Genomic DNA, 27,710 nt, shown 5'->3' with positions numbered 1-27,710 from the left:
GGATTTATTTCTCAGCTGTGGTCTCTTGGACTTGGTGTTTTGAATCTTATAGGATTCAAATAGTCTGAAAAAAATAATCCATCGGTTATTATCAGTATTAAATATATACACTGAGATTCTGAGACCTCAATAAGATTTTTTGTCATGATCACAAGCCAAACTGATTGATCTGATACATAGTTTTCACATCTTCATAGCTATTTATACAATAGTGACACCCTAACCCTAGTAACCTAGCAACAGTATGTATAGCAGTGATTTCAAGCCCACTAATACTAATACTAATACTACTAATAATTAGTTCATTTGTATATGTATGTGTATATATATATATATATATATATATATTACATCGGTGTCTGTTGGCTAACCGGTTTTGGTCTGACCCAGGTCTTGCAGGGACCGGGATTCCGGGGTTGGGGGCTGGAGGCTGGAGGCTGGGACTGGACGGGGAGGAGACTGCAGATGCGGGGTGGTACAATGTGGCGCTGCGAGGTCCTCCTGCACTCAGAGGACGCATGAGAGCTGAGGAAAGTCGGAGCAAACTGAACCAAAGTTAGGTAAGACACTCGGAAAGAAGTCTTAAGTTTGCATTTTTTACTTTTTGGTTTAATTGGATCTTCTTTTTTGGTTTCATTTTATGCACGTGATAGTTAAGAAAACTTGTGCTGAGAGTTATGGAGGAAAAGAAATCAGGAGGTATGAGGAGACAGAGTGCATGCAACCTAGACCTTGTTTCAAGGACATTAAAGCATCCCAGGCGTTTAACAGTCCGCTCAAAGCAGAGCGAATAACTGTGGATAATTAGTGTGCATGTTAATGGCTGTGGAGAGCTGACATGTGGTCCTGTGTTTTCACTGGAGAGAAGGAGGAGGAGGGACTTCACAGCACAGCCTGCAGCAATGGCACTACAATGGAGACTGGGTGCCAAGAGGGAAAACTTAAAAAAAAAATCAGCTGCTTCCAGAGGGTTTGGGTCATTGAGGGCACATGGAAAAATGATTTTTAATTTTTATTTATTTATTTGTCATGGTTGCATAAAATCAAAAGGCGTAAAATAGATGACAGCAGTCAAACCTCCTGTTGCTGTCCTCAGAAACTCTTACTAATAGTGTGTGTGTGTGTGTGTGTGTGTGTGTGTGTGTGTGTGTGTGTGTGTGTGTGTGTGTGTGTGTTATGTGTAATGTATGTACGTGTATGTTGTGTGTGTGTGTGTGTGTGTGTAGGGGGGGGGGGGGGAGATGGGGTCTCTAGCTGGGAAGGGAAGGACTAAATGGGGAGAGGGGGGCTAATCGCTCCCAGATGTGTGCTGTGAAAACATATGGTTTCCGATAGCCACTGTGATGCACAAGAAGAATGTGTGTGTGTGTGTGTGTGTGTGTTATGCTGGGACACAAACACACACACACACACACACACACACACACACACACACACACACACACACACACAGATTTATTGTTACATATGCAGAGCTTGTGCAAACAATGTTTCTGTCACGTTTTTTGTTCAGTGCGGCCTCACAAAAATCTGCATGCAGTCACACAGAGAGAGCTCAAAAGTCCACAGTGTAGGACGTGTTGAAAGCACAAATTAACTGCTTCATGTTGTGTGCATGAAGAAGTCTACAGTGCAGCAGCGGAGGAGGAGCGTTCATACTTTCCACAAAGTGGAAAAGTAGTTTAGTCAGTGCTGCAGGAAGCTAAGGTAATGGATTTTACTGTATGTAACACACTGTGACTTCCCGTATCTCATTGACAGCTTGAGAAAAAAAAACACTGACCAGGTTTGCTAGTCGGTGATGTCTTGGATGTTGTCAGTGTTTTTTCTGTCCTCATGTCATCTTGACTCAACCTGAGAGGCCCTTTTGTTTGGTGGAGTGAAGAAGAAAAGAAAAGGGGGGAAGAAGAGGGGGGGGGGGGGGGGTTTCGAGGAAATGAACGCAGTGAGGGCGACAGAAGGGAAATGAAGGATGTGGAGACAGACGGATAGAGGGAGGGAGGGAGAGAGGGAGGGATGAAGAAAACTCAGAGAGTGGGGTGGGGTTGAGGGGTCCTCTGTTTCTTTTCCTGGAATGCAGCCTCCAGACTGTCTGCTGCAGCGAGGAAAAGTAGGAAAACAGAGAGATTGTTCTTAGGAAGACAAACGTGCCACATTCTTGCTGTCAGAGTTTTCTCCCCCTCTTTTTCTTGCCGTGGCTGTTTGGGGCCATTTGAGGGGGGTTTGGTGGAGGGTGGGGAGGATGAGGGGGGGGGGTTACAGGCAGAGGAAGAGCAGTGGGGGGTTTGAGAGGTGATAGAGGGCAGGGGGAAAGAGAGGACAAGAGAGTTCAGGAGACCAAAGGCATATCCAGACCCAAGCAGTTTATTAACCTCATGTTGCTCTGCTTTGATTGTTCATCCTCTCCTCATGTCCCCTACAGTGTTGAAGTCAGTCTACCTCCCAAAGTGACCATGAGAGTCCTCCTACTAATCTGCATGCCAGGTAACTGCACTGTATTCTTCTTTCAGCAGAATTTGAAGCCTCTGAAAATGTGGTTTCAAATCTGACATATTAAATACTCATTACTAAATATAGAACTATAAAAGCTAAAGGAATAGTTTGATGATTTTGAAATTGCTGTCTTGCCCAGAGATAGAGAAGATAGAAGATTAAACACGAAACGCTCATGTCTGTACGATAAATAGGAAGCGACAGCCAGTTAGCTTAGCTTAGCATAAACACTGGAAATAGATGGAAACTGCTAGCCTGGCTCTGCCCATAGGTAACAAAATCTGACTATCCAACCACCTCTTTCAAACTGCATCCCACCCACTTCAAACCAGTGAGAAGAATACAACCAAAATCAAAAAAATACAACAAAATCTCTCATGTGCAACAACCAAAACAGTTCCAGCTTAGGCAGAAAATTGTTGGACACCATCGCTCATAGTAAAGAAGTTAAAAAAATGGTTTTGAAGGCCTTTAAAGCATTAAGTATTTCTTAAATAGCAGTAAGAGTAGCTGTGCTGAAAATTAATAGAAGCACAAAATAAAAATGGCCGAAGCCAATCAACTCAACTCCACCAGGTCACTACCAAGTCGGAGTGGTTCAGCAAGACTACAAGACTATGTCATTTTCTTCTTCTTACTGATTAAAAAAGTTGAATTTATAAGAAGAAAAATCAGTTTAATACACTCAGACATCCCCTGATGAAAACGTTGAATAAAGCATGGTGCACTGCAGAGGAGTTGTTGAAGGAGTTATTATGTTAATGGACTTAAAAACATTAAAGTGAATTCATGTAACTTTTACTAACTGTGGCCACAGGTGGAAGTTACAGGACAATGGTAAATGCTAAAAAAAAAAAAAAAGAAGTAGTGTAGGAAACACATTTGAAACCTTTTTGTTTAGAGGAGGTGGGTACGTGTTCAGAAATTGAAATTATAAAATCAAAAGTGATTACAGATATTAGAAAACACCTGAAAAAAGGCACCGGTGCATGATAGTGCTACACAGTCACAGTATTCAGAGCATTTGTAATTAGTCACTCTCCACCCCTGCATTTCATTCATCACCTCATCTTTGTGATTACTTTATTTGTCTAAAATGTCGACAGTTCTGCTGCTCGCCCAGGCCCAGTACCAGGAATCGTTTCCTTTTTTGGGTGAGTTCATTAAGAGAATATTGGCCTGGATTGTTCCAGCTCAGCATCGGTTTATATCAGCGCTCTCCACATCTGTTCCTGATCTCCCGTTGTCCTCTGATGTGTCACCTAGCCTCAAGGAGTTCTCTCTCCTCCTCTGATTGTTATTTACCACCCGCATAGCAACTGTTGTCACAGTGTAAAACTTTGACCGCTCTGCATGTTGTTATTTGTAAACATCTTGCATATGAGGTCATGGATTACACCCTCACAAGCGGCTCATTTTCTTCAGCTTTGGCATGCAGGTGGCTCCGTTCATACGGAGCAGTGCTTTTTGTGTGTGTGTGTGTGTGTGTTTGTGTATTTGTGGGGGAAGGGGACAGACTGTAATTGGTTTCACAATGTTGATCTCATGAAACATTTTTCTCTCCTGCTTACTTTATGGCTTCACAGAGGACTATGATCCAGATTATCTTCCAGGTAAAACATTTTCAGCTCCATAGAGATGTTCCTCGATGTTCTCGAAATGTTACTGTGATGTTTAAAAAGGGATTCCTCTCCTTCTTCTTTTAGGGAATCCAGATACTGAAAACCATGATTCCCTTCCTGGAACCTACCAGCAGCAGGTTCGACTGGAGCCAGTGATCCGTCCAGAAAAATCAGGTATATCTGCTGAATTCTCCTCCTGTCACATCATGATATTTAAAATAGCTTTGTATTGTGTCAGTGACTCATTTTTAAATCTGTTCTCCACGTGCGTGTCAGGGTCCGAGTTGGAGACAGAGCCCACCGAGCCCGGGCCTCTTGGTGAGAAAGCTGCAGAGATGAGAACAATTAGAATCAGCTGTTTTCTTTGAGTGGAGATGTGATTTTTCTTTGTGTCTGATTTCCAGATTGCAGAGAGGAGCAGTACCCCTGCACCAGACTCTACTCTGTTCACAAGCCATGCAAGCAGTGCCTCAACAGCCTCTGCTTCTACAGGTATGTGAGCCTAGGACTTTTGAATGACTTACGGACAGACAGATCACCCCCGAGTTAACAGCCAGTCATTATCTCTTTTGCACTTACGTCAGTGACAACCCCTCTGAAGTCTGTTGGACAAACAAACACACTGAGTCACTGCACATTGATCCATTTCAACCTCCTCCCAAAACTATTCAAACTACTGTCCCTGCTCCAAAAAGCACACAGTGTCTGAAGGACTGGGACAAAGAGAATCCTTACCGTCTACAAATGCCATGAAAAGAATGAAACTAATAATGCATTAGCCAGTTCCTGTGTTTCTCAGTACTGTGACACATCTTTTTATTCCTAATGAAGATGTGAATCTTTAAAAAAACTGGTGTGAAGACCCCACCTCTGTTGGCTGGTCACTAATATACATGTGCATGTTTTTGAAGAAGACTATTTCTTACAACAGCCGGGCACCCTAGTTTTTTTTGTTGTTGTTGTTTTGCAAACATTACTCACACAGGCGTAAATAGTACATTTGTTGGGGACTGTTTTCTTTTTCAGTGTTTACAGCAGCAGGCCAGTGTATGTGGTATCTACTTAAAATAAATGACAGCGCCCATGTTTTCGTCGCTATGAAGAAACATGTCACCCGGCGTCACTGTGTGGTTCACGGATCTGTTTTTAATCGTTTCTGGACGACAATGGAGGTTTAATGCGCCGATTAATGAGTTGTCTGGTTTTTCGCAACATAGATACTAAGATCACTGGCACTTCAGTGTTTCAGCCTCACGTGTGACCTCTACATGTGTTTTCACTCAGTTTGCGACGGGTATACGTCATCAACAAGGAGGTTTGCGTGAGGACCGTGTGTGCGCATGAAGAGCTGCTCAGAGGTGGGTTCAGTGTATTGTGTGTTTGTTCATATGTGTTTGTACACAGTTATTTGAACTCGGACTCTTCTCTGTCTGTGTTTAGCGGACCTGTGTCGCGATCAGTTCTCCCGCTGCGGCGTGGCAGCGCTGAGCGGACAGTGTGCATCACTAGGAGGAAGCTGTGGAAAGAGCTGCGGTGGCTGCTGATTGAGCACTGAGATCAGGGACACTACCTGCCCAGATACTGCCGCTTTTCTACCAACTCGTCCGCACCCTCTGACTTTGTCCGCCTTCTTCCCCGTTTCTCCTCCTCACTTCTCCTCGTGACTCCTCTGTACAACTCATTACTCTTGTGCGAAAAGCACCTCTGTACCACTTCTCTGTATCTTTTATTTTTCCACATGTATGTCAGCCCAGTAGATCCTGTGTGTATGGTTAAATATACTCCAAAGAACGTTGATGATTGTATAAATCACTGGTGCTATAAAATCATCACACTGGTGCTATAAAAAGTTAACCTTTAGAGATGCACATAAAACTGCAGAACATCTTTTTTCTATTTTTTTGGCATATTGTATCATATTAATCTCATGCTTTGTGTTTGTTCATATGTTACTGTACTTGTGTTGAGAAGCAGTCATTGTCAAGATGATCAACTCATCAATGGCGGCCACTGTGCACTGACATCAGACAAAACGAATCAATATCCAGCCGTCAGCCGTCTCGTCCTTGAAGATCATGAGACGTGTGAAAGAAACAGGTGGTGAGTGACCTCAGCTTTTGTACTACTGCCACCTGGATCTGTGCTTAGCAACCAAGCAGCAAGCTTATATAAATATATTCCAGTGGCAACAAGTGCTCTGAAAAGGCATCTCACAAACGGCCTCTGTACTACTGCTTTGTTAAACTGTCACTATAAAGACTGAGGAAAAAAATAAACTTTTTTTTTTACTACAGCTGTTCGGTGTGTGTGATTGAGTCAAACATGATTCATTGCGGTAACGTAATCAGAGGCTGCAGCTCAGTGCTGAAAGGTATTTATGGAGCACACAGTGAGTTTATTCTCCTGCAAACATGTGGCCTCCATGTGTACTGTCCATACAAGTCACATTGCTGTTATTAATCATCAGTCCGTCGGCTTCATACAGTAAGTAAAAAGTATATACACCAAATAAAACTAGTAATAACTATTAAAAAAACATACTGTAAGTATACTGTCACACTGCAGCACTCGACTGCTTCTGGTCCCTTTTCTCAGTTATAAAATAGAGTCTGTGCACATAATCAGTAAAATCTGTGTCTGTTTCTAAGAAAAAAAATACAGGGCAGTTGCCTTATTATGCACAATTCGTTTGTTTCCTGGCACTCGCGCTCAGTGAAGACCTTCCTTCTTTCTTTTTCTGTCCTCGACTGTTAATATAAATGTGGAGGAATCGATGCCAAACTGCAAAACTGGCAGAGTTTCCTTCCTGCGCTACATCCAGATTCTGTGTGGAGGAGAATCCTGCGGTGATTTGGGTTTCTTTCTTGAGTAAGAGCAGGAAGTTTTGCGAAGATGTTGAGCAAGGATCAAGTACAGATGGTTGCCAGTAATCAGCAGGCTGCTGGCGTTTTCAGCACAGCTGCGGAATCACATCACTGCGTTCCCTCGAGTTAAGTGTTCTTTACTGTACAAAATATTTAAAAAAAGAAAACGCCATCAAGATGACACAAGTGTTCATTTCAGAGTCACAAAATAAAAGGAATTTAAATAGTTAAGAGTTTGAACACTTTGAGAAACATTTGTGTGGGTCAATATTGCTTTTCAGACATTCGTGATGAGTGGGGTTTTCCCTGGATTACAAGGTGGTGTGCTGGTGATTCTGGGTTTGAGCTCTTGATCTCAGTTTCCTGCCAACAGTAAGGACGATGGAAGAGGAGGTTGCCGCCGTTTCATCTCCTGCTGCAGCTGCTCCTTCAGGGTGGATACCTGGGGGGAAAACAGAGGGTGAATAAACTATATTCTAAATTTCTATACATCTGTAATTTAGATCACATGGTTACAAACTGATGCCAAAAGGTTCTCCCTCAGGTGGCTGCAGATAACAGAGGGATGAGGACCTCGCCGTGTCCCATGTGTTTCCATGTGGAACTGTGTATCCATGTAAGAAGTGGGAATAACAGCTGTGCGGCTGTGCGGCTATCTTATTTAATAGGGACGATGCAATTTAACATAGTTCCAATACAAAAGCATGAAACTGATGTGTTAAACAGAGACACTGATGAGTGCACAGGGCAGGCAGGTTTGACTTGGTTATAACGACTTACTATAAGCCTGTCTCAAGCTAAACAGACTATTGTAATGTAAAAAGGCCACCAACGATTGAACACGCAACAACACTGCAGGTGGACAGGAGTATTTTCTGACCATTTTTTTGGTACAGCACAGATACATTCTTTTATTTTGTTGAAGCTAAAGAAAAAATCCAAAAAGCTGAAGCAAAGCACTGCTGAACCAGCGTGTGTTCAGAGGTAGGTGACACAAACAGTAGAGATCATCGCCTCAGGCTGAGTGACGCTATGAAACCACAGTGAAGTTCTTTAATTCCCTGGTTTTGGTTTTGGTTCAGAATGTTATTGTTCGTCATCTCCATGATTAGAAGCCACCAAACTCTGTGATGTGTGTGAGGACCATCCATCTTTGTAAACAGGCTAGTTCATACTCTATACTGGTCCATCAGCCTCCCACTGCTGCTCTGCTGCTTCATGAAGTTTGTTTTAAAAGAAGAAAAAGTCTGAAATTAGCAGTGATTCGTTCTTGAAGCATTCACCTCAAACTGTAGCTCAACAAAAGCAGCTTTATTCTTTATACTTGTATCATCAAAATCACGACTCTGATCATACAGGTGTGATCACTCATTGCAGCAACAAATAAAAAAGTGTCAAAGGTTAAACCTGAGAGCCCTCAGCCAGTGCAGCGTGCGTACCTGCTCCTCCAGGCCTTTGACTCGGTGTCGGTGAGCTCGCTCTCTGGTGCCCAGCGTTCGCTCGATGTCCCTGAAGCTGGTCTTCACTCTCTCCGCCTCCCGCTGAGCCTCGTCACGCTGTCTCGCCAAACTCTCACACAGACTGTGTGACTGCTCCATCTCAGTAAGCTGAGTCTGTTCATCACACACACACACACACACACACACACACACACACACACACACACACACACACACACACACACACACACACACAGTGTGTTCTTGATCAAACACAGACAGCTTACAACCCGATGACCACGTTGGAGGCTCTGTGGTGACCGAGGGGAAAACCGTACTCATGTTTTCTGAAGTTGCACTTAAGTAAAGCTGTTTGGAACAATATGAATGTAAGCACAAAATCATGGGATTTGCCTTTCCAAACAACTGTGCTGTGATGCGCCTATAGGGAACATTGAGGAGACTATATTTTGCTGGTGTAAAGCTGATCCTCGAGGTAAAAAGCAGCAGCTTCGTGTATTATATTTATTGTACCGTCTCATGTTCTCGCTTCTGAAGCCCCTCCCCAAAAAATTTAAGTATAATAAAAAAGAAGAATTATACATTGCATTACATTAACACAAACATTTAATAATTAGGTATTTAGTCACAGAATTTAAAGATGAGTATATGTAATAAATCTAATGTTTTCTCCTGGTACGGCTAACACCTGGGATCTTTATAAAGCCTGGAGAAGCTTTTCCACCTCTTCCGACTAACTTTCACTTCAAGTTCAGTGGCTCTGATTTTTTTTTTTGTATGTCAACCAGCAGCTGTGTGGTTTAATAATAAGTGAAAGGGAAAGAACTTACATACCCCAAAAACATTCAGTCAAAAAAGTTCACTAACTATGGAATTAATTTGTCGTGGTAAAGAGCAGTTTTTCTCACTGTGAAGTGTGTTTGGTTTTGTCCTTCAGTGAAAGGCGATGGACTCCAGGCTGTGCGCAAGCTGTCAGCTGTAATCGCAGGTGTGAAGCAACAGCTAAGAAAACAACTTCTGTGGCGAGTCGTGTCACGAGGATTCACTTTGAGATAACTTTTTGAGGGTTTTTTCTGCCTTTATAACGCACAGTATGTCGTAATGAGGACCGATCTGTCAGTGTATTGCAGATCACCTCCTCACCTGCAGCATCAGTATCTGTTGCTGTGCCTCCTGCAGCTCCTGCTCGGTGGTGTTCAGCGAGCGATCCAAACGGCTCTTCTCTGCAGACAGTCGCATGCTGCCTTCTTCAGTCTTCAGCTTCTGACGCTCAACCTAATAACATTTGTATTTATAGAAATATAACCAATAGAAAGAGTGAGATCCCTTGCACAAAAAAAAAGTCAAATGTGAAAACCTGATTGTGATTTCAAAGCAGAAAACAGAGAATAGAAAATAGAGAAAAATGCCTGTCGTAATTACTCAAAGCTCAAGTTAATGTCATTAAAATCTTGGTTTTGTGTGACCAACAGTCCGAAACCTAAAGATCTTAAGTTTGTTGCGTTATAAGACAAAGAAGAGCAGAAAATCCTCACTATTGAGAGGCTGAAACTCGCTGAAACACAACCCTAATTAAATAATTGAGCTCTATTGTACAGCAACTGGTGACATTTGTGTATCAGATGTTTTTTGAAACCAGAGGAAAGCTCAGATGAGGACAAAGAAAGCCAACAATACTTTATGTCTTGCGCATAAAAAATGTCTGCTCGAACTCATAAAAAATATTTACTGCATCCATCTGACCCGAGGAGGTGCGTCTTTAGCAACACAATTTGAGAAAAACATGTAGCACACTTTCTCTGACACTGTAAATTTGGAAACTTTCCAAACGGCTCACGGACCTTTGAGTTTCTTAAATCACAAAAGGCTCTTTGTAAAGACAGTGCTGACCTTATCTAGTGTATTCCTCAGTGCATTCTTGTCTTTCTCCAGCCTCACAGCCTGTCTCTCAGCATCTTTTTTCTCCGTCTCAAGCATGGCGACCGCTCGCTGCAGCCCACGCAGTCGCTCCTCTACAGCGGCCCGCTCTGTCTGAGCTGACTGGGCGCTGCGCTGCGCCTCCACCAGGGCAGCCGAACGCTGACGCAGAGCCTGACAGGGGGAAACACACAGATCGCACACGATGACATCAAGCGCAGGAGTTACACTCCTGCTACAGTGAGCCTTGAGTTAGGGTGTTTGCTGAGGACTTTATTTGGGCAGATGTTTGTTTGAGATTATCTACACCTCTTGAGCGTTATTGAGCTCAGCCTCCAGCTCCTCTCGTCTCAGCTCACTCTGGTTCAGCTCGCTCTGCAGGCTTTGCAGGCGCTCAGCGAGGGTGGCCATGCTCCTCCTCGATTCAGCAGATGATGCCCGGACTTCGTCCATTCGTTCCTTAGTGACACAGAGTAATCACCGCATAAACATTCACTTTTTTCAACCACATTGTTTCAGGCTTTGTCTCCTTCTGTTTCACCCACCTGTAGAAGTCGTTTGTCCTGTTCAGCCACACTCAGTGTCTTTTGCAGAGCCACCAGACGACTCTGTGTGCTGCTGTGAGCAGCCGCCGCCTCCTGAAGGCTCTGGTTTAGAGAAGCGGTTTTCTCTTTGAGGAAAGTTTCACCTTCCTGAGCTTTGAGCAGAGCCTGGCTCAGCCTCTCCACCTCTCTCTGCAGCAGAGACACACGAGCTTCTCCTTCTGCCACCTGCGGGTTGTAAAAATCACATTCATGCACAATTCATTCGGCAAACAAACAATAAGAAAGCAATACATACTTCCCTTAAAAAAATATTACAAACTTACAGACCCGTAAAATAAAGTTTTACCAAACTCAGTAACTGACATCGCAAACTGTGTGTTTCAAACCAGAATAAACAGATGCAGCACTCAGATATGAAAAGGAAAGGACTCTGTATCAGCCTGTGCTGTACCTGTTTGAGTAGAGAGTCATGGCGGTCCTGGGAGGCCTGGCTGTCAGCCTCCCGGTCTCCCAGACTCAGTTTGAGTCTCTGCAGCTCCCCCTCCAGACTGCGCCTCCCCAGCTCCACCCTGGTGGCCCGGGCTTCAGCTGCCTCCAGCGCTTCCCGCAGACGCTTCCTCTCTGCCTCCAGACGCATCTCAGCAGCACGCTGCTTATTCAACTGATCCTGCGGAGACAGAGAGAGCACAGAGATGATTTTAAAGACCAGTTGGTCTTTATTAGAGAGCAGATTTCTTTGTTTGTACAACGGAGACCTGAGATTAAAGATGGTCTTCATAAATCCTCCTGAGCCTTTTTTCAAAAATGCCTCTTGTTCTAAAAATGTCTTCATCTAACAAATATACATTTCTTCCCTCACACACACACACACTGATGAAGTTTTGTCTGTCTGTGCTGTAAGCTGCTTCTTTTCCCGAGCGCCTCACTGTCACGCTGTGTCCCTGCTCCTCCTGGAGTCCAGAAGGTGAATTATTATGAAAGGCGCTGGCATTAAGAACAGACATATGGAGAGCTGACATGCGACACCACAAAAGGTGTGACACCGTGTGTGTGTGGCATCTGTTGTTATTACATTCCCTGACCGCTTTTGCTTCTAGATATTGCTCCACTATTGAGAGCTGCCATATGGTGATCATGACAGATCAGCGGCCACTGCTGAGCGAGTCACAATACAAATACATGGTGTTACGTACGTGCACACAAGAGCACGACCGTGCGTGTACCTGCGTGTGTTTCTTATCCGTCTCAGAGGCCTGCAGCGCTCGCTCTAAATCCTTCACCCTGTCGCTGAGAGCTCTCCTCTCTCTGTCTCCTCTCCTCACCGTCTCCTCCTGCTGCTGGAGCAAAATCTGAGTGGTGGTCAGACGCTCGTCCAGACCACGCTTCCCTACAATCACACACATTAACACATAGTCAATACAAGACAATGTACTGTAACTGCTGCAGCTTTTCGTCATAGTTGTAGTTCATGTTAAGATTGTAGTTATTTATGTTTTCATTATTCCTCTTTGTTATTTACCTTTTTGTGACATTGTTTTGATTTAGTGATTCATATGTGACGCTGCTATCTATCTATCTATCTATCTATCTATCTATCTATCTATCTATCTATCTATCTATCTAACAGGAGATATTTGTGCGCTTGTTTCTCTTCAGACTACATGGACAAATAAGACAAATGTTTAACCTTCTTGGTATTCCTGTAAGGTGTTTTGTAGCTGAGTGAGACGACTCTGAGTGGAGTCTCTTTCCTGCGTCAGCTCCTCCGCCTCCCGCTGCAGGGCCCCCAGCTGGCATCGAGCATCATCCTTCACAAAATCAACAATAAACAAAGACTTGAATCACACAAACCAAAATAATTGTCCTTGAATGACCATGAATATTTACTTTGTGTTTTTTGTGTGTGTGTGTGTGTTGTGCAGTTCTTTTACCCGCTCCCTGTGTGCGTCACGCAGCTCCTGGAGGAAGTCTCTGAGGCCGCTTCGCAGAGTCTCGGGGTCCAGCTCTGACTGAGGGAGGGGCAGCGGTGTGTCGCCTCTCTCAGGAGACACCGCCCCGGAGCCTAAAGTATTGTCAGGGGTGCTCACTCGAAATTCTGTAAAAGAGAGACAAAGAAAAAAAAGAAAAGAAAGAGTTTAAATTAACTACTGTTTTTTTATTTTTATTTTGAAACATCTACAGGAGGGAAGGAGGGGTCACATTTGTCCGTCACATTTGTCAATAATCTAGAACAAAAGGCTTTATGAAGCAACTAAAGAGGTTATTCTCGAAGACGGGCCTGCAAAAGATTAAATAAACCGAGATTTTCTTTTTTTTATTTTATTTTACAATTCTTTATTTTAATGTTTTGTATGTTATTTATTCTGTATGTTTTTAATTTCATTGTGTTGGGTGGTTGATTATCTGTAATATGCACATGTTTTTGCTCTTCTGTTGGATGTAAATGATCAATAAAGTTTATCTTTTCTTATTTATTGAATGTAGTATAAGTGTAAACATTTGTTGATTGTACTGTATTTTCTTCAGATGGACCCCTGGAAAAGAAATTGTTGCCAAGGTAACAATTAAATGGGATCTGAATAAACATCACAACAATAAAAACCAAATCATCCAATTAAAAGTTACCATATTATTATTTTTTTAATTATTATTTAATGTCAGAATAAAAGCCTAAATCCCATGTTGCAGAGATAAACCTGCATGTTTCATTCTTACCTTTAGGAGGCGAGAGAGAGGAGCGCATGGGTGAGATGCTCTGGTGGCGTGACATGGTGCAGGGTGATGTGGGGCTCCCTCCCGGGCTCCTTCCCCGGCCTCCTCTGCCGCTCGCTCCGATGCCGAGCGTTCGCGTCAGTGCCGACTGGAGGCTGCTCAGACGAAACTCCAGGTCCCTCCTCCCGGCCTCGGCCCGGGTCAGCTCCGCCTCTGTGGCGGCCAGGCGGCCCTGGGCCTCGCTCAGCTGCAGGCTGGAGTGGGCGGCAGAGTCCTGAGCTGCCTGAGCACGCAGCGACAGGTTCTTAGCTTCATCCTGAAGCTTCTTCTCACAGCCACGCGCCTCCTGCAGCTGAGCAGTCAGTTCTCTCTCGCAGCCACGCCAGCCCGACTCAGACTCCACCAGGCGCTTCTGAATCTGAGAAAGCTATAATGAAAAATAAAAAGAATAAAGATCATGACACAGTGAAGACCGTAAATGTGACAAGAGCCCGGACATCTGTTTTCCCCCTCCTCCATCCTCACCTCTTTCTTGAGGGAGTCTCTGGCTGCTTCAGCTTCAGTTAACTTCTGCTTGAAGGTGAAAACCTCCTTCCCTCTCTCCTCCTCTCTTTGCTCCTCCAGTGACAGGCGAGTCTGCAGATCTGCAACCTCCCTCCCTTTCTGCTCCTTCTCTCCGTCCAGAACCTTCAGCTGCAGCCAAGAAAAGCAAAAATCCCAGCGCCGTCACTCTACCAAGAAAAACCTGAAAACTTCATTGTGGTTTATTTCTTCCCGACTAAATGTGACATTTGAACCGGAAAGTTTTAAAGCAAAGTGAAGCGTACGATCCAAAGCATGTAGTGTGACAGCTTGTCTGACCTGTCTGCGGAGCTCCTGCAGTTCTCTCCGAGCTTCCAGTCGTGACCTCTCCACTTCTCTCAGGCAGCTGCGCAGCTCCATCACCTCTTTCTGAGCGGATGAAAAATTCTCCTCCAGCACAGCCAGCCTCTGCTCCTTCTCCTCACACTGTCGTTTCACACTGACAAACCAAACACAGAAAACACTCTCTTACACACTACTCTTAACGGACCTGCATTTGTCTTCTTTCTGTCTTTCCAATTCATTCAAGCGTTTACCTGATTCTCTCCGTTTCTACACTTCGTAGAGTTTCTCTCAGCTGCGTGTTTGATTGGCTGAGAGTGTCTCTCTCCTTGCTGACGTCACTGAGGTTGCGTCGCAGCTCTGTGCTTTCTCGTCTGTAGTTTTCTGCTGCGTCCTGAGTTTGGTTGTGACGGCGCTCGGTGTCCAGCATGTCCCGTCTGAGCTGGTCTCTGCTCTCCTCGCTCGCTGAGAGAGAAGCTCTGCACTGGTCCAACTGGAGGGTGAAACTCATGTGTGTTACTACGAACTGATGTAACAGACGGGGGCAACAAATATGGCAAATACAGTCATTACATCCACCAGGGAGGTTTGATTGTTTATTAGTTTATTTTTTCAGTAGAGTGAAAAGTTGGGGCACATGCCAAAGAACAAGGGATCAGTTTTTTGGTGCAGATCCTGATTTTTTTTTTACATTTTAATTATCAAATAGATTTTTTTTTTTTTTTTTTGGAACGTTTTTGTCCCATGATGCATGTCTCATATTTTTCAAAGCACATCCAGATCCAGAGATAGAGAGACTTTTATCAAAACAACAGCTGCCTTGATGGAGGTAGGCTTTGTCTCTTCTCATGTATCACTTCCATGTTCTGTGTGTACGGGATCATCTACCTCTTTGAGAGCAACATCAGCGCGGGACTGAAGGTCAATGCAAGTCTCTCGTAGACTGTGGAGTTCACGTTCACGAACAGAGGCCGAATCCTCCAGCTGACAGCGAAGCTCCAGCAGCTCGGCGGTCAGAGCCTCGACTCTGATCTGGAGGGAAAAAAAAAAAAGAAGAGTTCATTTAGTTGATCTTTCTGATGCTTTTGTGTTAGAATAGAGTGATGATAATTCAGCAACAACAGAAGATAAATTCAGACAGGAAGTCGCATCACCTGCTCCTGCTCTTTGTAATGAGCCGCTTCTCTGGACATCCTCTCGGCCTCCAGGGCTGCAGCTGACAGCTCGGCCTGCAGACTGGACAGCCTGTCAGACAGAACTGTTTTCTCCGCCTCTTTCAGAGAGAGGGCCTGAGAAAAAGAAAAACTCTGGTTAACACTGAGAATGAACTTATATGAGATGTGCCAGAGTTGAACCACACTGTTTCTATACTGTATCTAATACGATAATAACCGTTATCATATAATTACAAATTATCGCACCTCCTTGTTTTCATCATTTTAACCTGATATTATGATTCCACTTTATGAGTCTAAATTATTATATATATATAACCCGTCTCTACAGCACCACAGTCCCTCAGTCCTGGCCCCAGATCAGACCTGTTGTTTCTCAGTCTCAGCCTGCAGAAGACTCTGATCTCTGTCGTGCTGGAGACTCCTCAGTTCATCCTGCAGCTCTTCGCTTTCCGTCTGCGCTCTTTGGAGCTGATCGTCCGTCTCCTGCCGGAGTTTCCTCAGCGCAACCTCGTGCTCCATCAGCAGGCCGTGTCGCACGACCTCCTGCGAAACAGAGCAGCCAGGAGCACAAACACAGATTAAAGAGTCACTTGCAGAAGTAAAACATGTCTACAAATAGCACTTTAATTTACACATTGAACCACTGAACCTTCTGACCTTTTCTGAGACCAGTCTCTCCACCTCCTCCTGATGTTCGGAGATGGCCTTGCGCAAAGCCTGCTGGGCCTCCAGCTGTGCTGCATTTAGAGTCTGAGTCAGAGCCTGTTTCTCCCTCTCAGCCTGGGCCAACGCATTCTCCCCATCTGAGCGAACACGCCTCAGTTCAGCTAAAAGTCCATCCAGGAAAACAAAACAGAGGGAAACACAACATTCAACCACCAGGTTGTTATTAGTCATATCACCAACCAACTGGGTTTCTCACTATATCAAATATCTTCAGTTTAGCATATTTGTGCCATTGTTTTCTCTCTTTTGCTTTAGTCCTCTTCTATCTTTGCTTTTTACATGTTTTCTCCTACACGCTGTCTCCTTGTCACTCACCAGCAGCAGTTTCAAAGCGGACTCGAAGGTTTTGGTTCTCCGCCTCCAGCTGCTCCCTGCGAGACTCCACCTGAACGAGCTGCTGCTGCACCTCGAACAGACTGGTCTCCAGGGACTCCCGCTCCGACCTGTGGGGTTGTACAAACACGATGTTACACACACAGAGACGCGCGTGAAAACGTATGTGCCATGGACAAACAACAACACACACCTGAAAGCAGCCAGTTCCTCTGACAGCACGGTGTTTTCTCTCTCAGATGCCGTCAGCTGGACCACCAGAGCTGCTTTGTCTCGGGCCAGTTCTGCCCGACCGCGGCCGACCTCCTCTAAGGCTACCTCGTTCCTCTGGCCCTCTCCTCTGGCAAGAGTTAACTCTGATCCCAGAGAGGTCACCTCGCCACAAAGCTGTCGACAGAGGCCGAAAACAATGTGGGGGGAGAAATTACAGAAATGAAAAGCCATGCGTAAAATTAAAAAACTTCTTCCCATGTGATGCTTCTAGGAAAAACATGCTGTGATTGTGTTATTCACTTTTTTCTTCTGGCATTTCATGCTGTTGAGAAATGACTCCCTTTAACAAGGTCAGTTTCCATTGTTGTTTGAGACAAATGAACATCTTTGAAACATTGTAGCTGCATGAAAGTATTTCTGGATGAGGTCACATCCTCTACTTATAAGGCATGTGACCTAATTAACAATTAAATAGGCCCATAAATGACAGGTGATCGCCCATAGCTAAGTGCTTTTAGGTCGGACTTAGCCTTTCAATGATGATGTAATATAAGCTTTTATGTACCTGGGTGACTTTCTCCTGCAGCTTAAACCTCTCAGCCCTGAGACTCTGGAGCTCTGCCTCCATCCCCACACGGCTTAACTCTGTGTCCTGCAGTGACTGGTGCAAAGTGATGCGGGTAGAGTCCAGCTCCAGCCGGTCCTGCTCCAGCCGGACCAGCTCATCTCTGATGGTCAGCTTCTCCTGCTCCACCTCCCGTTTCTGAGTCTGCAGGAGGGCCTTCTCTTCCTCCAGCTTAGAGACAGAGGTGAGAGTGAGACTGAGTGAGGAGGCTGAGACGTTCACATTAAAAGGCCCTGAAAGCCTGTTTTCCCCAATGAGCCTTTTACCACGGGGGATGAGATCCTGCATTAACACAGCTTTCTTCCAGTGTCGGTTATTTCACATTAGAGATTTCTGCTTTTTATGTTTGTGCTCGTCTCACTGGGTTGAAGTGGACAGGACTGTTCAGCAACATTTCGATCTGAATCTAATGATTGAATTTTTTTGAGTGTTAAACCCTGAATAAAATAAAACAAGGCTGCTGCTTATTCAGTCATGAATATTTAATATCATGGAGAGATGGGAGCTTTAATTAGGGCTTCACTTGGCCAACCATGAATTGAATGAAGGCTGCAACTGATTTTTGTAACTTTCTGGCAATCAAGCCCACTTTACACGGCGAATGGCCAGGTGTGCGGCGGTGTCAAAGTAAGGCAGAGTTTAAACTTCTCTGTAGCTCTTTTCTTCTATCCTAACCAGGTTTTAACCATGAACGCCTTCGAGGACAGAGGGTCGAAAAGTCTGCACCTTCATCCCCATTTGTGCGATTCATTGCGTTGAGACTATAAAAGACATGCAAGAGACACAGAAATATTCAGGTGTGTAGCCGAAGGAGGCTATGAAGGCAAGCTTCTGCCTCACCTTCAAATGTGTCGGTTTGGAACAGGAAAAAAAAACTAAATAAATAAAATGTGATCAAACACGACACAGCAACAGGTTCATTTCAAGCTTATTGACCCCTTTAAGAGAGGCAAATACATTCTTGAAATACCCTTACCTGGAGGATGTAGGTGTTTAGGTCAGCTTTATCCTGGGCCAGGCCCTCATTCATGCTGCCCATTTTGGCCAGGGAGTCTCTGAGAGCAGCCTCCTCAGACTGCAGCTTGTTGAGCAGCAGAGAGAGCTCTGCATTATTGCTCTCAGCCTGGGGGGGACAATAAAGGTCATAAGATATTAAAGGTAGGTATTAACAAGAAAACACAAAATACTAACAACTAAATCAGTAAAAACTAAATGAGTCGATGTTTTCTTACACGAGCAAGTGCCTCAGACAGTTGGGTTTTCTCTCTCTCCAGCAGCTGCCTCTCAACCTCCCCCTGCTGGTGAGTTTCCTTCACCGCAGACAGCTCTCCACGCTGAGCAGAGGCTCGACTCTCACTCTGATCCCACTGCTTCTGTCTGTGTCAAGGGAATGCATACAGTATGTAGTACTGCATCAATACATCTTAAGGCTACTAATGAGAGAGTTCGGCTCTGTGCGTGTGTGTGCTTGTTGCTGTGTAAAGGTTATGGGTAAAGCCCTAAAGGCCCAGTATAAGATATTCGACATATCACAGTTTTACATATTTTATTCATGTTTTCTCTTAAGGAAAAACAATGTGTCCAAAAAGGCGAGTGCTGTCAGCCATGTGACAAAGGAGCGGTCAAGACAGGATAAGAGACTTTCATCGGATCTGTTCAACAATGTTTGTTGGTCAAGGAGGTCGGAGTGTTGAGAGAGGCAGGAAGGCTTTGTAAAATGACGAGGGAGAGCTTTCGGTTTTGTAAGCTCATACAGATCTTTTGAATGGCTCCCTGTGAGCGTATGCACCGTGTGTTGGCTGCACTAGACCTTGTGGATTAGAGCCTACATCACATTCACTTAATCACTATGAATTAGCCGACTTACATCCTCTGAGTCTCTGCCTTCGCCCGGTCTCTCTCCTGAACGGCGGCCTCCTTCTCCTCCCTCTCGTGATCTCGCTCTCGCTGCGTGGACGCCACAGTCAGCTGCAGCTTCTCACAGTCCATCTGCAGGATCTGGTTGCTGCTCTGTGCTGCCTGTACGGTCTTCTCCAAGTTCAACTTCTCACTGCAATGTTCATGATGCACGTAGAAGAGCACATTGTACACTTACGGTTACATTACCGACAGGATTCAAGGATTAGAAGCAGATCGTTAATGGTGATGTAACTGTCTGTAAACCTGGCCAGCGTGTCCCTCTCCTGCTTCAGACGGTCCTTTTCTCTCTGTGTGGTATCTCTCTCTCTCTGAGCGGTGTCCCTCTCTCTCTGCAGAGCTTGGTTCCGCTGTTCTGCATCTCTTTTAGCCGAATCTGCTTCTGAAAGCTGCTTTCGTAACTGCTGTAATGAGGACTGGGCAGAGAGCAGGCGCCCTCGAACGTCCTGCAATCACACAGCAAGACAGTGGAGGAAATGACATGTTATATGCATATAATAATAATTAATAAGACAACAGCTTTAAGCTGCGGTGTGCCCACATAGCTTAGGGGTTAAGATGTAACCATGAATCCGTCATGTCTGTTACAAAGGCTTAAAATGCCCCAAAATACCTTAAGAAAGAGGTTTTAGCTGTGCTAAATGTGCAGATAACAAGTCTACATCTCTCTCCCAAGACCCCTGAGCTTCCCTCATTTACAACATCTACCATCTCATACATTTGCATATGTGTGGTCATGTTAATGTATGTACACAGCTCCTTCCAGTTTAAATCCTGGCCACAGATAAATAAAGAAAAGAGTAATTATTCGAGTGGAGCAGAGCACTGTGTGTGTGTGTGTGTGCGCACGCGTGTGTTGACATGTCACCTGCAGCTGCAGTGTCTTGTTTGTGACTGCAGAGTGGAGAGCAGACAGTGCCGCCTCTGGGAGAGCAGCCAGTGAGGAGGGACGAGAGGGGGAGGACGACCTCCGAGGAGAGGAGGAGCGGTGAGGGGAGGAGCCGCGCATCAAGGCCAGCAGCGGAGCCCAAGAGTTGTCCTGGTCCGCTTCTGATGACGACTCTCCATCTGACAAAACCGTCTATAAAAGAAAATTCGAATGAGGCACTGGCATCCTAATGTTATGAGAGTGTGTGCAGACGTGCGCAGCTTTTTTTCTTCTTTTTTTTTTACCTGAGCAATGTCCCGCAGTGTGTCTAACAGCGTTTCAGTGTGAGCTCTCATCATCTGCATGTCAGTCTCATCATTACCACTCTGCTCCTGCAGGAAAACCAGGGAAATGAAGCACAGACACCTCAGCCGCCTGAAGGAGGAAGATTAAAGCAACGGAGCAGTTACACAGCCTTTACGACCCTCCGCTCACCTCCAGCCTCCTCGTCAGTGCCACGATTTCTCTTTCTCGCTCTTCCATTTGGCCCTTTAGTCTCTCTGCCTCTCGCACTGAATCTGACAACCTGACAGTTGACACAATAACAAGAATGAAACAAAACATTTGAGAAAAAATTGCTGTTCAATTAAGTTGTAAAGTGGGAGGACCTGCAGGTTCTGGAAGTATTTTCCCCCCACTCTGAAATTAACTTTTAATGATACTCAATGTTACGCAACATAGAAAAACAGGAAGGACAATGTAATGATGCCACAGGTTTATGTTGTGGCCGCCAGTTTTCACCAGAAATCATGTGTCAGTTTGGCGTGAGAGGTGTGAATCAGAGCTGTAGGGATTTTAAAATACTTCACGAACAACACACAGCGCAATAGTTACTAAATTCATCCAGAATCCGAAAGTGAATGGATTTAAGATGGATAAAGTTTTGTCAGTAGGGCACTGAAATGAGCTGTGAGGTCTCTGATTGTACGTTTCTTACTGAAATGCACCTTGGGAGCCATGCCAAACCTGTAAGAGAGGTCCACACTGTCACTGACCTGACGTTGAGCTCACTTCTCTCTGCATCTGTTCTGGTCTGAAGATTCATCATCTCTGCCACACGTTCTTTCAGCTGCTGCTCCAGCTGAACCCTCAGAGCTTTCTCCCGCTCCAGAGCCAGAGCTGCTCCTCCCTCGCGGCTCTGCAGCGCGGCAGACAGACCGGCACAGGACACCTGAGAGGAGTGGGACACCCGAGCCAGCTCGTTACGCATGTCCGACAAGTCCCTGAGATTGGAGCGAGGGAGGGGGAGGAGGAAAAACAAACAAACTGTGAATGTGCACACTTTCCAAAATGCAAACAACGTGCAGTTAATGCATGAATCATCCTAACCTTTCAGTGGCACTCTTTAATTCACAGACATGCCTCCTGAACCCGACCACTTGCCGCCACAGCATCAGCAAACGACTGTGCTCACTGCTGAAATAACTGTGGAAAGACTGAAAGGAAGGATGGAGAGAAAACAACGAGTAAACGATGCTGACTCCACATTTTCCTTGATTTTTTAAATGTTTTGCCGTTCACAGCATCCTTCTCCCACCTCTTCTTCTCTCCTCCAGTCAGACTCCTTTTGTTCCAGTTCCTCCCTGGCTTTCGTCCAATCGGCAGTGAGCCTGCGGATGTCCTGGCTGAGAGCCTCATTGGCCAAACCGGCCTGTTCCAACTGCTCTCTCAGCATTGCGTTCACCGCAGACAAACTGCTGCTCCTGAAAACAGAGTAAGTCAGGCAAAAACAATGTGATATTTTGAGATGTCTCAGGAGACTGAAGTTTTCACCAGTATGTTACATCTCTCATGTGATCAGTCACCTCTGCTGTTCTTCCTCCAGGCGGATTAAAGCATCTTCCAGGTTGCTGCTTGATTCGTCTTGATGGCCACCGTTTGACGTTTCACTGTGACTCTAAAATGTCATGAAAAGTGCGGGAAGTTAATGATTGTAGACATAAAAGCTGGCTTCCTTAATGTTAAATAAATAACACTTACACTCAGCCTGTGTTTCTCCTGCTCTGACGACTTCTCCTGCAGCATCTGCTCTAAATCGCCACACCTCTTTTTGTACTGGAGCACCTGAAGAAGCAGCACAAATGTTACTGTATCTCTCACTGATGACATCTCAGCAAAACACAGAATAAAATAGAGTCATACTTTGGCCTGCAACTTCTGCACCAGCTGTGCCTGCCTCTGCTGACCCTCCTGGTACGCCGTGAGTTTACGCCTGTAGGCGGCTTGTTCCTCATCCAGTCGCCTGCGTAAATCCACATTCTGCTGAGCCAGGCTGCGTGACTCAGGTGAGTCATGGTCTCCATCTCCCGTGTCGAAACGCAGCGCCTGCTCCAGCTGTAGGTTGAATTAAAAATAGGACGCAGACATATTTCACACTGTGAATCTAGACCTACATGTATTGTAAATCCCAACATACTTAGTATCTGAGACTGAAAAGTCCCTTTTCACCTTGAAAACAGCAGGTGGAAAAACAATCTCACCCCAAGCTCCATCTAGTCACTGCTCTGGAGGTTTAGGTTCATACTTTAATTGTACTTAGTGAAGACACTGAGGGCAATAAAAGGTTGCTCTTTCAGTTTCATAGTATTTGAAGGGTTTCATTTATTTTTCTTAAAAAATTTCACTAAAAAGTGGTTCTCCACTACCTCCCCACACCTGTGTGTGAATATCCAGCATTGTAATTTTCACTATAGGAGCTAGAAGTCAAGTATGTGTTTCAGCATGTGTTTCATAAAACATAATTCAAAGTTCATTATTGTTCATTAATGCTTTGGCTGTCGAGCTACATCACTTCAATAGAGATTTGGGAACTTGTTGTCTACTCCTCTCCGAATCAGGCTTCGAATGTTGTGTGTGTTTAACACTACATTGTAGTATATATACATTTAAAAACTTTTATGCTCCACTCATAATTGTAGACAAAGTACCGTGAACTTTTTTGTTTTTTTACACTAATGGAAGCTCTTTAATCAGCATCATGTTTAGAGGGGTAATAGGTGGTAGCTGGTGTCTTGACATCTAAACAGAACTAAGTTTCAGTCACTCCCTGCAGTAGAAAGAGTTGCAGCACCAAAGTGTGGAGACCAACTTTTAACTGTGTTAATGTTATTGAAGTAAATTAGTTAATTTCAAAAAAGAAAAAAAGGGCCTAAGACCACTCTATTTCTAAGCAATGGCATGTTGCAGAGAACATGTACGGGTTATTTAGTACAGTGGTTAATATCAATTTATAATAATGAATAGTTTTTGTAAAGGAGCCATTTTATCTGAAAGAGAACGTGTTTTGATCAGAGTTGCCTTCTGGTTTTGGACCTGCGTGTTTCCTTTAGTAATGTTCAACCCAAAATGGGATGTGGTGCCCACCCACCACTACGACACCTCCTCTCCTCTCCACTGAAGCCCCTGTTTACAGTTACCCTGGGTGACAGATGCCATGGCAACATTCCACTTCAGCTCATTCCAGCCCCCATCACCTGGGAGACCGGCAGATCTCAGACAAAGAAACACCAAGAAAACAGGCAAATGGGGAAAAGGGAAAAAGCCCCTCTAGGTATATACAACCTGGAGGATTTTGAAAGTCTTGCAAATGTACTTTTTATACGAAGAGTGCAGATGATCAGTGGTTAAATCATGTATAGAAAACAACATACTTAAGTGGGACGTCATATCTATTATCACTCTGAGCCGTGTTTTTATCTAGTTCTCAGCTCACAGTTTTAATTTGGTGTCTTAATGCACCTCTGCCCATCTTGCCATCAGTGCCAGGTTGTTGCTATCGTTGCTGTTGTTGCCGTCCTGGTGTCCTGCCTTACCCTCTCACTAATTGCACCATATTTGATGGCGAGCTCATCTCGGTCCGCTCTGCTGTGGGCCAGCAGGTCCTCCAGCCTCGCCAGCTCTCCCTGCAGCACTCGGTTCTCCTCCTGGAGGGACATGACCGAGGACATGGCCCCTGCCGCTGAGAGGAAAACGAGGACAGAGGCAGCGGTTAGGGCAAAGAAAAGAGTCCAAACTTTAATTTGATAGGACGAGGAGCAGACTCACAGCTGTCGTTGAGGTTCTTTGTGACAATCTCTCGTACTCGTGCTGGTAGACATGTAGGGGGGTCATCTGGTGAAGGGCCCCGGACTGTCAGCCTCTTCTCCTCAGACAAAACACTCTCCTCCAGCCTCTGATTTAAAAAAAAAAAACAAAACACATTTACCATTTCAGTTTGTGACATTTACATAGAGAGAAATAATAATAACAGCCCCGCAAAAATATGAAGTAGGCCTACATCTCAATATACAGGCAATGACAACTTAAATAAACTGAGAGATGATGGTGATTATGTGATTAAGTCCCACAAGACTAGGTCGAGCCACAGCAGTCACACCAGTCCAAAACTGCTGCCTTATAAAAAAAAACATAATACTGTCCACCAACACAAACAGGCACACACACAGAGGCCGGCAGCTTTATTTGTCACATCTCACACCAGGCAGCAGCGCTTACTGCACATTCAATAAGCGATGGGAGATGGAGGAAGACCCGGTGCACCTCACCTGTATCACAGACTCCAGTTTGTTGGAGTCCGAGTCTGAGTTTTCCGCAGCGCTCATCGCGGCTGGTCGCAGATATTTCAAATCCTCCGGGGATTAACTCCGAGTAAAATACGTCTTCACAAGTTCAACGACCGTGTTTTGCTTCCCAACTGGTGCGAAACAGAAGAAAAGCTCACGACCTCAGCCTGGTTATTTGTTGCTGTTGGAGCCGACCAAGTTTGGTCGCAGAGGAGCTGAGTGTGACCGTCCTGTCGCCTCCTCCTCCGGTACAGGGAGGCACAGATTGAGGACAGCAGGATTAGTAGGTTTAAAGATGCACACCCCTCCACCTCCACCTCCACCACACCACCGCTACACTCTCACTGCTCGCTTTCCTAACCACTGCTATACAGCTGCACAACAAAGAGAAACCGGAATAAAACTTTAGTAGCCCCCTCCCTCTCCACAAAGAGTATAATCAGTGTTTTGACCGCTGTTGTTGTGGACTATACTACTGATTTTCAAAATAAAATTCAGAGAAGGGGAGGACCGGGTCAGGTGTGTTTTTATTTTGTCCATTATTTCTAAATGAACAAATCAATACTAAGACCATATTTCTAATAATTTATGACTGCAGGTATTTTCCATGTGCTATTAGTTAAAGCTTGCCTAACCACTTTAACTAGTACTACCAGTCCCACTCAGTGGCCCCAGGGCAAAAAGTACGCTGCAGGCCCCACGTTTTCCGCAGATCAGGTTGGATATTACAACCATTTTAAAGCCCCTTTCCTTCCAATCTTCATTACCCAGTTAACCAAGTTATCACATTCCCATAACCTGTTGGGCCCTGAGGGTCTGGCGGTCTAGAAAAAACTCAAAAATAAAAGCTGAGTTATCCACAGATTTTAATCTTTGCGTATGGCTTCATTCTTCTTTGGTGGTATAAAACCTTTTTGAGGTTAACTGAACTGTATGTTCGTTATGGCAACATTAAGTCCCCTTATTGATATGAGTGATTATTCATGTATTTGTCAACAACTATAAATGCTATGGACGCCCATAAGTGAAGGCTGGTGCATGAACAGATATTGAATGACAATACCGTGATATACAATTTTAATAACATAAAATATGAAGTTATAATTATCATATATTGTACGTTAATAAATAGGTTAAAATGACCTTATGTCTGCTTACAACTATTATTGCGTGAGAAATGATTTATTAAATGTCTGTATACTTGTTATAAATGCTACATAGGGGGACATAAAGTAACTGTAGTAAGTTAACTACATGTAAGTGTTAGCAACCTCAGAACAATGTTTTCAAAGGAGTCTGTAGACATGTAAATGTGAAACTATGACACCAGCATTAAACATGAGGGGTCTGAGCTGCTCCACATAGTGTTTGGATTGTCATAGTTACAGACAAGAGGATCATTGTGTCAATACCAGACCCCCAACACAGCCTTGACACACACACACACACACACACACACACACATACTCATGCAAAGTGACTCACAGCATTTTAACTGTGGTTTCAGCTCAGTTAAACATGTCAGATATTAACAATAATATATTAACGTTAATGTTCTTTCATATGCTGACCAGGATATGAATGTTAGGTCATTGTGCATCCACGTTCATAACAATGAAACAAAGGCCCACTGTCAGTGCTGAGTTTCCCATCAACTGTTTTTAGCATTACATTTTAGTATTACATTTTAGCATTCATAGAAATTTCTTAACTTTCAATAATGGTCAGCTGCTACTTTAAAAGTTTTTTGTGTGTGTATGTGTGTGTGTCAAAAATTCACTTTTAACTGCTTAACATCTGTGGCGCCCCCAGTTGGTGTGTTAGTATATGACTAGCACTGATTTCAATGAGATCTTGTATCTGATGAACTATAGGCTACATTTACACCTGTTGATCTCTCTACAGACTACAGCCCAAACTCTCCACTGTTCACTCCAGCTGCCATTAAACAGTCAGATCAACCGCTGAATAAACAGTGGGAACTCCAGTCAGTGACCACCAGCTGCCCCCTCTCCACTTCTTGTTTGTCACCCTCATAAAGAGGAACTGTACGACTTATCACCAACATCCTCTTTATCCAAACACACCGGACAACACAGAAATGCATCCAGAAAGACACACCCAAGTTTTCAAAAGTCTGGGTCAAGAGTTGGTGGAGGCAGGAGGAGGGGGAGGAGGGAGGGGGACTGTTCATTAAACTGTGAAACATCCAACGACATTTGCGTGATGATGAATTAAGACTTTGGTTCATAGTAATAGAGACTGAGATGCCGACACAAACCTGCGGGTGTGGAAACAACAGCCTAAATATAAAAGGCTTTACAATCGATATCAGCACTGTCTGTGTGTGTGTGTGTGTGTGTGTGTGTGTGTGTCGTGTTTGCTGCAGCTTTCGCAGTGAAAACATCCACTTCCCTGTTTGATTTCTAACCTCACCTCGTCTGTTCGGTCCGCTCAGCGTCAGTCCGCCGTCCCTCCATGTTTCTGAGCGGGCGTTGAGATAACTGAGGCAGAGACAAACCCCATCCACAGCAGCTACAACGGCAACATCAGCTGCTCTCTGGCGCTGCTGCCTCGCTCACAAATCTTCTCCATGCTTTTTCCGGGGAGGGACTTCACGCCAGCCTGGCGTCTCTGGATCCAGCACAGTCTATTAACACGATGGTCCACTGTCATCACGTCATATGACCGTACGCATCTCGTTCCTATCAAAACATTTTCAATGAAATCCACCAATAAATAATGTTTTTT

General features: G+C 44.6%; 2 protein-coding genes across 3 annotated transcripts; one reads left to right on the top strand and one right to left on the bottom strand.

The window, feature by feature from the left end:
• Nucleotides 1–478: 478 nt before the first annotated feature.
• Nucleotides 479–6,395, top strand: mfap2 (microfibril associated protein 2). The gene is made up of 9 exons (XM_022745636.1): nt 479–560; nt 2,423–2,484; nt 3,600–3,647; nt 4,080–4,106; nt 4,200–4,289; nt 4,392–4,433; nt 4,520–4,607; nt 5,400–5,473; nt 5,556–6,395. Exons 2-9 carry the CDS (start codon nt 2,454–2,456, stop codon nt 5,657–5,659), a joined length of 504 nt encoding a protein of 167 aa, XP_022601357.1. The 5' UTR covers nt 479–560; nt 2,423–2,453; the 3' UTR covers nt 5,660–6,395.
• Nucleotides 6,396–6,460: 65 nt separating this feature from the next.
• On the bottom strand, nt 6,461–27,509 carry crocc (ciliary rootlet coiled-coil, rootletin). 2 transcript variants are annotated; one of them, XM_022745635.1, is made up of 37 exons: nt 27,396–27,509; nt 24,442–24,568; nt 24,210–24,355; nt 22,540–22,731; nt 22,378–22,461; nt 22,203–22,294; nt 21,935–22,100; nt 21,727–21,833; nt 21,393–21,620; nt 20,833–20,923; nt 20,643–20,729; nt 20,338–20,550; nt 19,716–19,915; nt 19,420–19,602; nt 18,785–18,929; nt 18,529–18,675; nt 17,493–17,723; nt 16,908–17,101; nt 16,697–16,824; nt 16,313–16,482; nt 16,019–16,198; nt 15,632–15,766; nt 15,366–15,509; nt 14,732–14,970; nt 14,475–14,634; nt 14,139–14,306; nt 13,617–14,040; nt 12,833–12,996; nt 12,589–12,709; nt 12,125–12,288; nt 11,353–11,568; nt 10,902–11,126; nt 10,666–10,815; nt 10,330–10,530; nt 9,583–9,714; nt 8,419–8,592; nt 6,461–7,421 (listed from the first exon to the last, which is right to left on the bottom strand). In XM_022745635.1, exons 3-37 carry the CDS (start codon nt 24,342–24,344, stop codon nt 7,335–7,337), a joined length of 5,877 nt encoding a protein of 1,958 aa, XP_022601356.1. In that variant the 5' UTR covers nt 24,345–24,355; nt 24,442–24,568; nt 27,396–27,509; the 3' UTR covers nt 6,461–7,334. The 2 variants fall into 2 exon arrangements, with proteins under 2 accessions (XP_022601356.1, XP_022601355.1); XM_022745634.1 differs by lacking the exon at nt 27,396–27,509 and adding an exon at nt 24,942–25,184.
• Between the last annotated feature and the right edge of the window lie 201 nt (nt 27,510–27,710).

The sequence above is a fragment of the Seriola dumerili genome, unplaced genomic scaffold (assembly GCF_002260705.1).
Source record: "Seriola dumerili isolate Sdu_G_001 unplaced genomic scaffold, Sdu_1.0 BDQW01000089.1, whole genome shotgun sequence".
Lineage (NCBI taxonomy): Eukaryota > Metazoa > Chordata > Actinopteri > Carangiformes > Carangidae > Seriola > Seriola dumerili.
Note: the sequence above shows the minus strand (reverse complement) of the source record. Positions and strands in the feature narration are given on the sequence as shown.